Consider the following 16,276-nt stretch of genomic DNA (forward strand, 5'->3'; position numbering starts at 1 on the left):
CAACTTAGAGGGCTTTATAGAACAAGCAATTTGGCTTTGAAAATGGCTTGAGAGACCACTGGACCTAGCCTGCTGAATTAATCACTTTTGAGGTTCCAAGTGCTTGTTGATGAGCAGGCATGATCTTGCTTGGTGGGGAAGGCAGATTAAGACCTAGCCTAGCGCCACTGGACCTTGCCTGCTTATGAATTAATCACTTTTGAGGTTCCAAGTGCTTGTTGATGAGCAGGCATGATCTTGCTGGGTGGGGAAGGCAGATTAAGACCTAGCCTAGCGCCACTGGACCTAGCCTGCTTATGAATTAATCACTTTTGAGGTTCCAAGTGCTTGTTGATGAGGAGGCATGATCTTGATTGGTGGGGAAGGCAGATTAAGACCTAGCCTAGCAAGCAGCCTTGCTGGTGGCCTGGTAAGCATGTTGTAGGGTAAGTATCCTTGTTGGAAAGTAGGGCACCCACCCTTGTTGTATTAGCAAGACCTACCTAAAGCTCTTCTCCTTAGCACAATATAAACTTGGAAACGTACCCTTTTGTGTTGCAAAAGCGTCCGCTGCCGCCGGGCCTTGGTCTTCCCTTTTGATGCCTTGATGCGGATGCGGCTAAAGAGTAGACACAGAGGGCCACAGCACCCTGGCAAATTTTTTTTTTTTTTTGGCTCCAACTGAAGAAATGCCACTAAAAAATTCTTGAATTATTTTGAAGCTAAATTAGTTTACGATTCAATCTTAATTAATCACTAGTTTGAATAAAACATTAAGAATATGTTGCTAATGATTGTAATTACCTGACCTCAACTGCTAACAATATGTGTATACATGCTATGCAGTTAGGGGTCTTAGAGATGAGATTCAGCAACCTGGTTGGCACCCGGCACAACATAATCTTCTATCCTATATCGTATATTTATATCATATAGAGTTAATAGGCCACCTTCTTAATATTGGGGACACACCAGGACCCATCTTTCTCCAATAATCCCAAAGAATGTAAGTAAACTCTAAGTCAACATGATTAATTAAATGATAACTATGCCAAGACACTAAACTTTCTCCCTTCCATAATCCACCCACATCCTAACAAGGAATTGAGTGTAATCACCGATCAATCATGATTAGTTATCATAATTAGCATTTCAGTGACGCCCACTAGTACTAAAGTGTCATTGATGAGTATGAGACCTGAAATTGAAGTACGCACTCACACGGTATTAACGCTAATATCATCCTAAGTAATTTGTTTATAATCCTACAAAGAAAACAGCAAAAGGGTATTGGAGAATCTTCTTCATCTTTATGATTGATGATGAAGCTGCATACTTATCCATATTAAATGTTGATGTGGATGGGTAATTGGATATAATGCATATCATCTATGTTAAACTTGCACTTATTATGATGAGTAACATTTTCATTATTGGGGAACAGGGGATGTGCCAAGTGTGGACCACACGTGGGCCGCATGTTTGATTAGAATAGAATCGGTTGTGTGGTGGGGTTGAAGATTGGGGAGGCGCACGTGGGCATGATAAGGCTGCTTTGACCCAATTGCTTTCTGTCGGGGACCTCTGGGCTTTTTTTTTTATAGCCAAAATAGCCCAAAAGAGAAGAGAGAGCCTAAAATACCGCGGAAAAGCTATAATAAGGAGTTTAAAATGAATAGTTTATTTGAGGTGTTCAATCTCACTATTAACAAATATGAGGAAATCAATGAACTTAAACATTTTAAGTGGTTTGATGATTGATGATGCAAATAAGCTCTTTACTCTAAACTTCTCATTGTAGAAGCTCTCGAAATCCTGAAAGCCTCCCTCTGTGAGGAGAAATTTTTTCGTCTTCCTGTTTAGTTTTCCTGTTTTCTTATTTATCTTCTCATGTTATTTGTTAAAGAGGATACAAATAAGAAAAGAGACAATTAAACGGAAGTAAGGAAGTACTTCTCAAACTTTAAAAAAAAAAAAAAAAAAAAAAAAAAAAGAGGTGGCACTATCCTATGTGGCCGACAACAGAATATAAGATTGCATATTCAGCTTCTGTGCATCTGACATTCTGACCCACAAAACAAGAGGAAGAAAATAAATAACGACAACAAAATAGAGCTGTTTTTGGTTTTTACAAAGATAATAGATCGTATGCCACGTGTCCAGTTGTGCAGCTACGTGTCAACGTATTATGCGAGTGCGTAGAGTATTATGGTGTTCCGTAGAGTAGATGGGGTTTACTTACGACTCCAACAAAAGTAGAAGCTGCTGGCCTTTTTTTCTTTTAACCCTTCCCTACTTCTTCCTCTAAAAGGAAAGAAGAGACAAAAGGAAATACTATTGGGGGTAGGCCCATCACTACCGTACACGTGGCACACGTGAACATGAGTTGGGATCCAATAATTCAAGTGGCCCACAAAGGAAGGGGGAGCTTGAGTTTGGGTTTTGACCCAAACGTGAAAAGCTGTTTTCACAAGGCCATGTTTGGCGCTCACTTAGTTGAAGACAAAGCTTAGGTGGAATTGATTTTGAGGATATGCTGGTGGTGCTGGTGCTGTTGGGGTTAAAGACAAGAAGATCACAATCAAAGCTTATAATATTGTAGTGATTAGTGACGATGGGCCCAACTGCAACTCTTTGTTTAAGTTTAATTAAACCTGGTTTCAGGTACAATTTTGTCATCAACCGACTAAATCAGGTACTAATTATGAATGCATCTATGATCTCATGGTTTCTGCACTTTTTGGATATGCAATCCAAAAAGCACAAATTATGTGGGGGATTGAAGTGAACAGTTTGAATGAACCCTACAATTTCCAAATCCAATCCTCACTTGAAATTGAAATGATTAATATGAGAATGCTTATGGTCCATTTCCTTTAACAACACTGTGAGAAGATATTTAAGCTGATCAGCAACAATTTGATCTGTTCATAATTCTTCTTTTAAATCAACAGACTGAGAAAACCATCTCAAAAGGAAGAAAACTTGGGTTGGGCATGCATGTGAATCTTCAATTTTAACAAACAAAAGTTCATTATATAGGAAGTGAAAAGCTTAGGCTTTAGTTGCTTTGACCTTCTGAGGTAACGCAGAGGCTTTAGGGAGGTGATGATTGAAGAAACTTTATACCTCCCTCTTTTTTGAATCTTCATAGTCGCAAATTTAAGGCCAGAATCACATGAATGTTGATCATTGAATCTCAATCATATAAACATAACAAAAGCAAGCTTGTAATATACAGAGAGGATGAGGAACACTAACAACTCTAGCTTGTAATATAAATATCAAACTTTATATTATGCTATCCGATGTACATATCTAGCCCCGCAAGGCCAACCCATGCAAAATTTTGTTTCAACTTCCTGACAGAAGAACATTGCTGCTATTTACACTCAACCAAGAAGATCAAGATAGAAAAAAAGGGGGGAAATTAAGAAGAAGAAAAAAGGAACCAAAATCTTCTTGCCCATCATGCCATGGACTATTGGGACTTTTAAAACTTTAGCTAGGACTTGAATTAATCATGCCAGCAAAGGAGCATGACCACACACCTCCTTATGATGTAAAGCCTGGCTCTTTGCTCTCTGAGGACCCCTCCAAGTCCTTTGCTTGAAGAAAGCCTTCTCTTGCTGCCTGCCATGGTGGAATTGCTCACAATCTTCATATCTTTACAATCTGTTTTGTTTTTCTCTTTGACTGGTGCTGAGTTTTTGCAAGTCAAATGAGGGTTTTTGAGGGAATGTGCTTGTGTGAATTGGTTTCAAAGTGCAAAGGCCAAAGGGAGGTTCAGCTTCTTATAGAAAGAGGAGGAGGGGGGTGTGGTCCAATTGCTCACACGATCAGATTGGTCTAAACAAAGAGCCAAGGATGGGGCATGAAAGGGTGTGAAGTGCCCCCAAACTCACCAGACAACACCCAAATGGAGCCCACAACCCACTTTGGAATCCATACCTCAAGCAACACATAAGAAAATGATAAGACAATCCAAACAAAACAAGGACCCCTCTCATCCTCTCCCCCTCACATGTAATATTGCTATGCCTACGTAGGTCTAATTTGGACTATTATATTTTATTATATTTTACTCTTTTTTTATTTGGGTAAATATATCAATATGTTTGTGTATGTAGGCATTACCCACCAGCATAATGGGTCGGCCACTACTGACCACAAGGTAGCAAGTTTGTTTTTTTGGGAGTTTATGAGCTGAGCCTTCAAATTTTCTAAATGATGAGGTCATAATTCTGCAGCAAACCCCAAAATTTCCCCTCTTTTCTAGTGCTTTTCCTTGTTGTTTTTCTTTTTAACTTTTTTGTTGGATCCACCTAAACAGGCAATAGGATTAGGATAGGAGGTGGGAAGAAGTTGAATCCTACATAAGAATGCATAATAACTAACTTTAATCAGCATGATTTAAGACTCTAATGACTTCAGCTTATCATCATATAGACTATAAATAAATAGCAGAACCATATCTGTAGGGACAAGACAACGGCTTTGATAGCAATGTTAGGCTTTCCCTGTACCATGCTCCGGCAATTATTGCATATTTTAGGTGACCAGTGAGCACACAAGAAATGCAGATGATGAGGGTTCATTGTCATTTTTGCCTGGTTTCTATCAAAGATGATGTCATTATACTTTCACTGTGTAACAAACAAGGCTTGTTGAGAAGTGGGTTTCTTAAAACATGGACATTTTTTTCCGCTTGGCTTGTTCTTTCAGAATAAAGGCCAGAAGTTGAATTTGCTGATTCATCTCATCATGATGATGATGATATATATATATGTGTTATTTGCAGAGTAGGCATGCAGTTGAGAGAGTAAGATTTGCAGAGCTTGCACTTTAGACAGAGACTGAAATATTTGGTGGGCAATGTGACAGACAAAGTTGTCTGTGTGTGCTAAATGAGACACTGGGAATATATGGAAAGGGCAACTAAAAAATATATTATGATGATGAAGCCATTTGCATTTTGCAGTGGATCAAAAGGCCCAAGATTTCCCAAGCAAAGCGAAGCAATTATATAAGACCTGAAAACCCAAGTGATATTAATTTATAGGTACCTTATGCTTCACCAGAAGCAAAGCAAACCAACCCACTTGCTCTGTCTCGTGCTCCTCCCATTTTTTTCTCTGGAGGCCAACTTCCAATAAGCAAAATTTTCCATTTTTTTTATTCTTTCTCTGAGCAATTTTAAGCTGTCAATATCTAATCAGGCAAATCATAGATTACACCCAGATTAGAGCTAGAAATTGGTGCTAATTAGTCTTAATCTCTGAGTCTGAGAGCACTATATTCAAAGCGTCTCATGTTATGTTTGTTGTTCCAAATGCACTTGAACAAAAAAAAAAAAAAATCTGGCTTGGTTGTACTGAACAAGAAGGCCAGACAGAGTTGCACGTGAAGTTCTCGTGATTTACAATGTCATTGCCTGTAACATAATATTAAACCTTATCTCTAAAGCCCTGAATTATATTTGTTCTTGATGCTTCTATTAAAAGCAACTTCAGATTCAATTCCTTCCTTCTGCAACATGTTGAGTTGTGCTTCCTTCCACAGCATTTCCTCTGCAATTTCAAATTCAAATTCAAAATGGCAATCAACTAGAAGCTTAGCTAGCATCAACCATGAACATGTGAAAAAACATCTGTGGATTGTACGGACTTGAGTGGCAACTACAGTTGTATTCTTACATGCATATCGGATTTTGGCAGGCTTTTCTTTAAAGGAAGCTTTGATTTGAATAATTTTAAGCCACGTTCTTGAATTAATGTGCGTCAATTACAGCTTTTAATTGCCGTACACTTCAATTTCCTAGTGAATTATTGTGTTCGTGCTCTTTGACCACATAGCCAGCATGGTCATTTGCATGGCTGGTTCATGGTTAAGATAATCATATAATTACGTAGTGTAGCAAATTTTGACGAAATGGGGAATTCTGCAAACAAAAAAATGAAAAAGAAAAATCTATGAAACACAAAGAAAGAAGCCCAACTCGGCCAACTGGGTTTTGGTCAACTGGTTTTGCTGTCGGTGGACGCGTCAGATTGCTTGCTTAAATGACTAACTCCAAATCACACTAGAGGCGGACCCGTCGATCCATCCCAGAGTCCAACTACGAGTATTAGGTTTGCCAAGTCCATTTGCCAGAAATAAAATGACAACAATTTAGGGTAAAAATTGGGAATAAGTTACTTACTAATGTTTAAAACTTGATCCTATATTCAAGTTAGAGGAAGGCAATGACAGAGAAAGAAGGTAAAAAGGCAAGAACACGAGCAGAATAATCATGTTGCCTAGTTCAAGTGTATCACAGGCTCACACAGCCTGGATATTGAAAGACTCAGAATATTTTTATTCTTTTGGTCAAGTAGGACTGAGAATGCTTGCTTGTAGTTGCAGTTCATGGAGGACTGTGTCATAAGATTTATAATCCATATTCCAAGTCCTTGCACGTGTGCTCAAAATATATGGGATTTTGTTTCTGGGAGGAACCAGTATTCGAGGTTTGTTTCTATTAGATTCCAGCTACTTTCTGTCATGTTTAAACATAATTCTATATCACCAAGTTGGTCAGTTGAGACTGCTACACAACATTTACAAAAGGAGGAAAAAAAAAGTATCTTCACGAACTTCAATCCTCTCTGGGAATCCACCTGCTCCACCAGAGACTCTTCCTACGTTGGTTAAGCTCATCCATGCTCTCATTCAATGTTCTTACAATCTTCCTCTGGAGCCAAAGAGCTGAAGCAAGAGCATTTCTTCTTGCAGCACTTGCCTTCTTCTTATTAGGCTCCATTTCCTGCACAATATAGAAATAAAGATCACTGTGCATACAAATCCTAAAAAGAATACGGTTTACTGATTTCTGAACTTAGTTCAGGTACAAACTCTGAGGTCCTGGAGCTGAGCTTCTGTGAAGCCACCGTCCTGCTGGGTTCCGGATCTTGCCATTAGCCGAATAATCCATTTGGCAGCCTCCCCATAATCTTGTTGTGTATATCGAAACAGTTGCAGCCTCATATTCTGCATCAAGGACAGAGCCAACAGGCCTTCCTTGTCAAAGTAAGGATATGCTAAGGCTGTTTTTGCACTGATTCTTTGTCTTGCTTTGTATCGAACCATTGATGTCAAGAGTTCCCATCCAATTCCACCATCCAAATCCAACAGCTCAAAACCTCTTCGTAGTTCGGCGCTAGCACGAGGCTCGGCGCTTTTCCTCCATGCAACCAAGTCATAATCACACCTTTTTAGTTGACGGTTGAATTGAATTAGGCTGTTGTCACTCCGTAATCCTGGGAATGCCTACAGGAAGAAGACTAGCAGTATGAACCCTTCAAAACCCCCATATTTATAAACATGAAACTGAACGTGTGTGACAATAAGAAGTTGAATGAATATCAGTCAATTAGTTAGTATAACAACTATAGCTACCTAGCAATTTTTGTCACTCACCATTTGTAGGAATATGAGCCCGGCACTGTAGATATCAAATCTATCAGGCAAATTCATCTGTTTAAGACCATATAATCAAAAACCATTAAAGCAGTCAGCTGCCTGAGAAAGTAAGCTAGCTATAATCAAAACCAAATTCACAGTTAATATTCCACCTGCCATAGAACTGGGGAAAGTGCTGTTGCCACTGGAGCAGAGGGAGCGGATGGCGTTTGTGTGCTCATGATGTATTGCTCTGGTGCAGCATATCTGAAAAGGGAAGGATCCAAAGACATCATGAATGCCTTCTGATAGGAGAACACTACATCAATTTGAGTGAGATGCTATAAGAAAACTGAACCTAGGTATTACTAAAAATATGTAAATCAGAAGGATACCCTTTTAAGACTGATGATTCAGCTAGCATTCATTCAGAAATCAAATATCATATATTCGATTATCATTCAAGTCTCATGTATTACAAACTTCACAAACTGCAGGCTTTTTGCTGAAACTTTTTAAAAATATTTTTTGCCCTGGCCTCCATCTGGATAATTTTTTGCAAATCAAATTAAACTGTGGGAGTTTCTGTTTTATCAGTACTTAGGATCATTTCAAGGTGCATTAGCCTGACGAAACTGATACTATTTTAAGGTATCCCTCCAGACGACATTAACTATATTAGTGCTGAAAATTTAGTTCTTTCGTCCATAGATGTAAAGTAGAAACTGAAACTCATCATTCATTGTCTTCTCCAAGTAGAGGTTTACCTTGGATCCAAAAGAAACTCCTTTGGAATATAGTTGATGCCAACTCGCAAATCTGCTGCAGCTCCAAGATCAATGATCTTGAATGTTCGAGAGCCTGCTCATTGTTAAAATAGCAATAGGAAATGTTTAAACTCTGAGAATAATTGAACTTTTCCAGTTCCTCCATTGACTCAAATACAGCATGCCATTAGTATTATTACCTTCGGAGAAAATAACATTCTGTGGTTTTATATCCCTATGTACAATCCCTGTTGAGTGAAGACCATCTAACGCAAATAACAGTTGTCTCATAATTGTTTGAATGATCCTATTTTCCCTTTCCAAACCCTTTGGCAAGTCCTGGACCTTTCCAAGAATCATGGTTTCTACCTGAATTTTATGTGACCATCAGTGAAGTTAACAGTTGTAGAATGGAATTAAACCAAAATTTACTGTAAAAATAAGAAGCAACATGTAACCAGCAATTAACATGCCAAGTCCCATTATCATTAATTTTTCCAAAATTTTCCTTTTGAACCAAAGATCAGTTTAAACATAGATGATGGAGGAACCATGGAAGCTTGTAGCATACTGTTGGTAAAGAATATCTAAATTTTGGTCATAATTAATAACTAGACTGAAAGTAGCCTGCTAGGATGTTAATTATGACAAAGAAATCATCAGTTTCACACCAAAAATGGTTAATGCTGGCAATTTATAGGGCAACCAAAAGGCTGATGAGAGAAAGTACCAACATTATAGGGAAAGTCTTTACTTTGCATCAAATCATACAGCGTGGCTTCCCCTTCAAATTGCCATATAAGCCAATATTCAGCTCCCTTCTTTGAAGAAGTCTGCAACAAGATTCATGGTATTAATTCTTATAATGGGGATAGAACTAGAATGTACAATGGAATGAGCTATCAAAGAATTCTTTTTCGATCTTTAGAGATAATGATACCCTTAAAATCATATGATACTAGTATGCATTATAGAGCAACACCTCGAGAAAGCCGTACTTAAAAGCAGCACAACTATTTGCACACGCCCTTCGCACACGTTCATTCATCCAAATCTCCACAGCACCATATTCGGTGGCCTTCTTCAACACAAAGTCACCTTCTTTCTAGTGTCAACCAAAAAAATAACACATTAGCATATCATATTCTCATACTCTTCTTTTCTTTTCTTTCTTCCAATGTGAGAAGACACTGCCCATTTGACAATACAAGTGAGCTCCTTATCAAAACCCAGACTTTTGACACAAATCAAAATTGAAGTAATGATTGCAAAGGCAAATTAAGCAATACTTGTTGAAATCATATAACTCAATCTTTGAACTCAATCCATTTGATATGTTCAAAATTTAATTCATTCACAAGACCAAGTAAAATCACAAATTTATGTAAAGAAATTCAATTAAGTACTTGATACCTTGGAAGAAGACTTCTTATTAGCCAATGAACCTTTGTAAACCACTCCAAAAGCTCCTTCACCCAACTTTTTCCCCAAAACAAAATCATCCTGTCCCACAAAACCAAACACAAAACAAACTTGAGATTCACAAATAAAATCCAAAATCAGACCAAAAATCAGCCAAAAACCAACCTTCCTGTAAGTGGGTCTAAAAAGCCTCTCAATAAAAGCAAGCACAAACATGTCAAAGAACCCAGGAGCCACACCAGGAGTGGCCCATAGATAAGATAGGGCACTCAGAGCCAAAATAGCACCAGGGGCTGTGAGTGTTAAGCCATTAGACTTTGGAAGAGTGCTTCTGTATATGATATCACCGCACTCCATGACTGTACACGGAAGCCCCACTCCCACGCCCAAAAAGAGGTCCTGAACCGCATGGATCAACTCGCCGCCGCCAGAGGCGAAAACCAGCAACGCTTTCGGGTTGGAGACAGTCATTGATCTTGAACTGGGATGTGGTTCGAAACTGGGTTTATTAATTCTAAGCTTCTTGCCCAGAAATGGTGATGTGGGTTTTGATTTGTGAGGGTGGAGCTTGGCCACTCCTATACTAACTCCACCGGCTGCAACAGTAGCAGCCATGGCTGTACACAGAGAGAGAGAGAGAGAGAGAGAGAGAGAGAGAGAGAGAGAGAGAGGCTTTCAGAACTTGTATGGGTGAAAATCCAGATACCTATAGTCGCTGGCTTACTTCAAAAATGTCTTTCAATCTTAGATTCTATCTCTTTCGAAGGTGTTTTCTTTTTTTCTCCTATTTTCCAGTGACCGTTATTTTGTGGAGGGAAATGGCTCAATGGGATTGATGGCTAATAATTCACCAAAAAATGAGAGATTGACACGTCAACACATGCACCACAGAGTTGGAGTGGGACCTTCATGTGCATCGTGTATGGAAAAATAAAAAAGACAAGACTAATTGGGCTTGGGGAAAGTAGCAAAACCCATGTTTGAACTGTCTTTTGCTATGCAACGCAGTAAGGCACAACTTGAACTTGCCCACCACAGAAAAAATCTGCCTCATTTCATTTGCCTGCTCAGAGTTAGAAGCCCATGAACAAAAAATGAAAAAAAACGCCCACAACATATAGTTTTCTTTTGCTGGGCTTTCCTTTTCTGTTATATTATTATTAATTTGCATCTAAGATTAATGTGTCTGTGGTCAGTTGTTGACGGTGGTTGTTGTCCTTGTAGCCTTTTAGACAATGGGCTTGAATGAGCACGGGAGGGACGACTCACTTTGGTTGGAACTTGGAACGTGAGTGCATTTATCATCCACTCCAGGCTCCAGCTGTCGGTGGCTCAATTTTTACTGCACTGCACTGCACCATGGTTGGTTGCTGCCATTATGCCATCGCAGCGAGAAATATTTAGTTGCATTTTGCTATTGTCGATGAATAATATTATATTATTTATGTCATAACGTTATTATTGATCGAAAATATTAAAATAGTAATATTTTCGTTTCATAGAAGTTTTTCTTCATAGCAGATTGCTCAACCTCAAATTAATGAAAGGCTATACTTTATATAATAATTTCTTTTCTTTATTGAAAAATCGAATCACTGCTTTCACTGTTTTCAGGTCTGAGGCATCACAACATCCCATTCAAAACAAGAAACTTATGAATGATATATGTCTTCTAAGTCCTCTTCATCACAAGTATGTATCACCCAATTTTAATTTGCAAAACCGAACTTTGTTCTAACAAATTCCTAACAACCAAAACGCCCCCGTATTTACAGTAAAAGAAACAAGTGGGTAGGTTGGGAAGAAACTTTTTCTTTTTTCTTTTTCAATGATTGTACTCCAAAAGTGAAAAGTAGTAAACACCTTTGATACATTCCACTTCCACTACCTACAATATCTATTTTTAGTCTTTTACACACACAAAAGAAACGAAAAAAACAAAAAAGAATGCGCATCTTTCATTTCCAAATCTTCACCAAATACCCACCCATTGGGTCATTGGGCCATTGGGCCATTGGGCCATTCCACTTCACCTACCATAATTACCAGACCATACTTGGCCTTCGTAGATATTTCAAATTCTTACCACGCACCGACGATTTATCACCTTCCTCATCAAAATCCATTCCTTTTTCTTCAACACGTGTCCACTAACACTACCCCCGCCATTGCCAGTCAAATTCCCCTTTAACCGCTGTAAATCCGAATGCCTTAAACCAGCCCAGACAAAAAGGACATTCATATTGTCGGATTTATCCCCACCGCCCCCGTCGCGTGCCAGCAGAGCAGAGATCGTCGGACATAGCGCAAGCCTCCGTGAATCACGATGCGGCTTCAGCTATCAGAGAACAACGACGAATGACGGTACAGATCATAGGGGGCCCACAAGCTATCCAACGGACACGGCCGCTTCGAGTCCAGTCTCAACCACGGCTTCCCCTTCCCGCTCCAATGCAGCAGGCTCACGGGCCCAGGGTGGAGGTCCCTACACAGCCCCTCCAGGTTGTCACCGCCAAGCCCGTGCTGGTTCCACCTGTGCTCCACTCCCTCCACGTCACCCGCGAAAACCAACAGAAACGGAGGCAGCGACCCCAGCTCGTATATACGACACCGTTTCTGCACCCTCATCCAGTGCTCCAGCTTCTCCGTGTACTTTCCCTCCCTCCATTTCCACAGATCGATCACCATCACCCCCGTGTTGAAATAGCACGCCCTCCGACCCTTAAACGACGCCGCGAATGCCGCGTTTGACCAGAATTTCGGGGTAAAGTAGTTGGTGAAGTTGGCGTGGCAATACTCCGGCGCGCCGAGCACGCGCCTTCCGAGGTTTATGCTCCACAGCTTCTCCACGTCGTCGACGACGATCAAATCGGAGTCGAAGTAGATGATGCGGCGGACGCTCGACGGTAAAAGATCGGCGAGGTAGATTCGCGCGTAGTTCAGGGGCTGGTCCAGGGCGCGCCGTACAGAGTAGGAGATCTTGCCTTTCACCAGGTTGGAGTCGAAGTGATAGAGGTGGAAGGTGAGGTAGGGGAAGGTGGAGGTGATGACGTGGCTGAGGAGGTCGGAGGGTCGGCGATTGTGGTGCGAGGCGGCGATGAAGTGGAAGACGATGTTCTCGGGGCACGTGGCGTGCTGGAGGACGGAGAAGACGCCGGCGATGGAGCCGCGGAGGTAGGTGGTGTCCAAGGTCATGGCGATGTGGATGATGGAGGGATTGTAGTGGGAGTGCTGGTCCAGTGAGGACCATGCGGTCCGGGGACATCCTCTTCCATTCCGAAATGCAGGTGCTTCTCGAAACTTCGGGAGCTGGACGGCGGCAGATGTCGCCGGAAATTTTACGGTCACGGTGAGGACGAGGACGATGAGGAGGAAATAGAGGAGACCATGGTCCGGTGGCATGGTCTGGTGGTGTAGGGAATTCGAGTGAGGGTTAGACTCTGAAGTGTGAAATGGGGTGCGGCTTGGAGAGGAGAGAAGTGATGTTTTAGTGAGAGGGTAATTTTGGTATTTTATGGGGCTTTGGTGTTGTGGGGCCCTGGAAATGGAGTCTGAAAGAGGAGAGAGATGATACTTTGATTGATTTTGCATTCATTTCTTTCCAGAGAATAGAATGAGGAGAGAGGGAGGGGGGGGGCGCAAAGGCAAAAGCCAGGCTGGAAAGACGCGTCGTTTTGTTAGTTGTGTTGGGGACAAAGGCGTGGCCATCTTGTGGTGGATGGTTAAAGCTTTCACGGTAGGCATCAAATGGGCCGTACGATGGGAGGCGTACGGTGGACGTCATGTCGTCTCGTTCAAATGAATTACTGGGATGAATTAATATAGGATTAGAGTAACAAGACGCCGCCTCGGCGTTGTTTAAGAGTTGAAGTTAGGGAATGTGGCCTGAAATTAGCAGCAAATAAGATAAGATTTTTTTGTGACGTATCTATTTTGTGGGGAGCGATGGATGGATGGTAAAATGTAATTAAGGAAATGAATATGCAATGCAAATCCCAATACATTACACGTGAATGCATCTGTATCTATTTTATAGGGAGCGATAGATGGATGGTAAAATGTAATTGAATGCTTTTGGATGTCAACATTAGATTAGGGATGAAAATAAAGGCTAAAGAGGCTTCCGTGATTCAGTGATTAAAGCAGACACTTGCTACAAATGCACTCTACTGCTACTATTCTACTTGAATTTGATTTCGACCGTTGCATAATTTTGATAAATGGGAAAGCCATCAAGCCATGCATTGCATTATAAATTGAAGACCGTATAGAGTTGACGGTTTGGCCAGAAAATTAGGACAATGAGTTAACCTCTTGTATTGAATATCTCTTTTCGTATATTAAATTCATTTAAAATATATTTTTAAAACTATTTTTGTGTATATAAAAAATAAAATTAAAAGAGGGACCCAATAGATAGAAGCAACTCTAGACTAGCTTTGCCATCTTGATCTGGATGATGTACAGCTGGAAATGAGCGATTAAGAGGGTTCTGTGTTGTGCTGCTCCAACTGCCACATGGAATAAGATCCGTTATTCCATTCCGGCTGGCTTGGCAGCTAGACCTAGAATGCATATCATCGGTGGTTTCGCTTACGTTTGAGTAATTGTGTAGTTGTGTTAATTATTTAAATGGCCATTGGCAATTTGGCAACATCGCCCCTGTTGTATTCTACATCATAGAAAACAAATATTAGAATTTCGTTGATTGGCAACCACCACGGACATTGGCAATAACTATCTACCTCGTAAATTAGTGATTCATTTGTTGTTGCGTCACATCAGTTGTCATATGAATGTGATGAATCCCCCCAATTTTTATGCCATATGTAACAATTCGTTAAATTAATGAAAATTTGTCATGAAAATGTCACGACCATATATACATATATAAACCTCACCATGGTTCTGTTTGTGTATTTGTGTTACATGAATTTTTGATTTCTAAAAGTCATTCATTATTGATTGGTGCCACTGGAAAGCCTTGGCTATAACATACATAACAAGTCGATGTTAAAGGTATTATCATCAGAGTCATGTTTAATTAAATAATGTTAATGGGGACGTGATTTAACATGTTAAATGTGGACAGTTGTTGTTTTAAGAAATGCTTTTATATTTGTGGTATTTGTTTTGTATATTAAATTCTTAATTGACATGTCCTATTGTATTATTGTGTCACTCATAACACAATTCGAAAGGCAGGAATTGGTAGTTTTATTTGATACCTTAAGACTCTATTTGATTAACGGAACGGATTTGAGGGGAAATCACTTTTCATGTCATTTTTCATGTTTGGTAATCCTGTGAAAGTAACCGATAAATAACACTTTATTTCATTTCACATGTTTGGTTTGTGTAGGAATGTAAAACAAAGTTTGTTTAAAAATTTCAATACCAATATGAAATCAAATTTTAAAAAAAAACACATTTAATGCTATATTGTAATTCTAAATTATTAATAGGAGAGAATATGATCATGAAAAATGTGTACTTAATGTTGGCTTATTTTCCTAAACTTTTTCATGAGAAGGAAAACAAAACCCATGAGAGGAGAATGGCTTCATTTTTCTCCCTACTTTCCCATATGCAAGGAATTTCTCATTCTTGAACTTACCAAACATGAGAAAGCAATTTATTTTCTATCTTCAAACCTTCATTTTCATGAACCAAACGAACCTACTAATCATGACTCATCTCAAAATCAAATACTCAACCCACCCACCCACAGTACCCAAAGTCAGACTGACAGCCCACTCAGTTTTAAACCCGCCCCTCAGCCCACTTAGTTTGGTTTGGTGGGATATACAAGTAGCCCACAAAAGCACACACACAGATAGAATCATTGCATATAGCTAAAGGTATGTACAATACGAAACCATTTGAGAGCGGAATTGTCGCGGAAAAGATGGAACTCATGGAATGCGACAAATCTAGAATAAGGTTGGGGAGGCAATCCTCACTTTTCAAAAATTCCCTCACAAAATATATGTACTTTATATACAAACAATATTTTACTTTAATGTATTATAAATCACAAAAGAGAGAATTCAAATTCGGGTATCGATTGAAAAATACATCCGTTCTAATCAACTTAGTTAAGTCCATATTTGCTATTCATTAAGAGTTATTCATGCCAAAAATCATATGAATCAAAGGTTATTTGAAAATCTATAATATGCAAAAGAAAATGCACTTCATTACATAACACTAAATGAGAATGTGGGATAGTTAAATGACCAAACAATGTCCAATTAATCCGATTTTTTGTATAAATAATCTTTGAAGGAAAGCCTTAAAATTACACAATTTGGATGATTGATTTACTTTACATAATTATAATATTTTTATTTAAAACAAAACAAAGACATTCTTTACTACAGAAAGCGTTTTACTAGGTTTTGAAATGAAGAATATTAAACAAGAGGTAAGTCGATGACATAACAGTGATTTGTCTCTATATTTGGGCACGATAGAATTATTTGTCTCTAATGTTTTTAATTGCAGAAAACAACAAACCATAGGTCACGGATACACAGAGAGTTCAACACAACTCCAAGCATCCATAAATACAAGGCAACAACTAGCAAACAAGGCACAAGTAATTATTTTAAATAACACGGTGGATTAGTTTAGAAGAGACAGGCCTGTTAATTAGTGGAATAATT

At 39.4% G+C, this 16,276-nt stretch overlaps 3 protein-coding genes across 3 annotated transcripts; all 3 read right to left on the reverse strand.

Annotated features, from left to right (window-relative positions):
- LOC109946778 lies at positions 3,156-3,773 on the reverse strand. Its single transcript, XM_020555544.1, has one exon. It carries the CDS (start codon positions 3,641-3,643, stop codon positions 3,497-3,499), a length of 147 nt encoding a protein of 48 aa, XP_020411133.1. The 5' UTR covers positions 3,644-3,773; the 3' UTR covers positions 3,156-3,496.
- On the reverse strand, positions 6,464-10,401 carry LOC18788612 (serine/threonine-protein kinase STN7, chloroplastic). The gene is made up of 10 exons (XM_007227027.2): positions 9,774-10,401; positions 9,600-9,689; positions 9,169-9,291; positions 8,921-9,019; positions 8,387-8,555; positions 8,187-8,280; positions 7,593-7,686; positions 7,438-7,494; positions 6,874-7,287; positions 6,464-6,784 (listed from the first exon to the last, which is right to left on the reverse strand). The coding sequence occupies exons 1-10, from the start codon at positions 10,221-10,223 to the stop codon at positions 6,617-6,619; spliced, it is 1,758 nt and encodes a 585-aa protein (XP_007227089.1). The 5' UTR covers positions 10,224-10,401; the 3' UTR covers positions 6,464-6,616.
- On the reverse strand, positions 11,405-13,663 carry LOC18793431 (probable galacturonosyltransferase-like 3). Its single transcript, XM_007222116.2, has one exon. It carries the CDS (start codon positions 13,197-13,199, stop codon positions 11,943-11,945), a length of 1,257 nt encoding a protein of 418 aa, XP_007222178.2. The 5' UTR covers positions 13,200-13,663; the 3' UTR covers positions 11,405-11,942.

The sequence above is a fragment of the Prunus persica genome, chromosome G1, assembly GCF_000346465.2.
Source record: "Prunus persica cultivar Lovell chromosome G1, Prunus_persica_NCBIv2, whole genome shotgun sequence".
Taxonomy (NCBI): Eukaryota; Viridiplantae; Streptophyta; class Magnoliopsida; order Rosales; family Rosaceae; genus Prunus; species Prunus persica.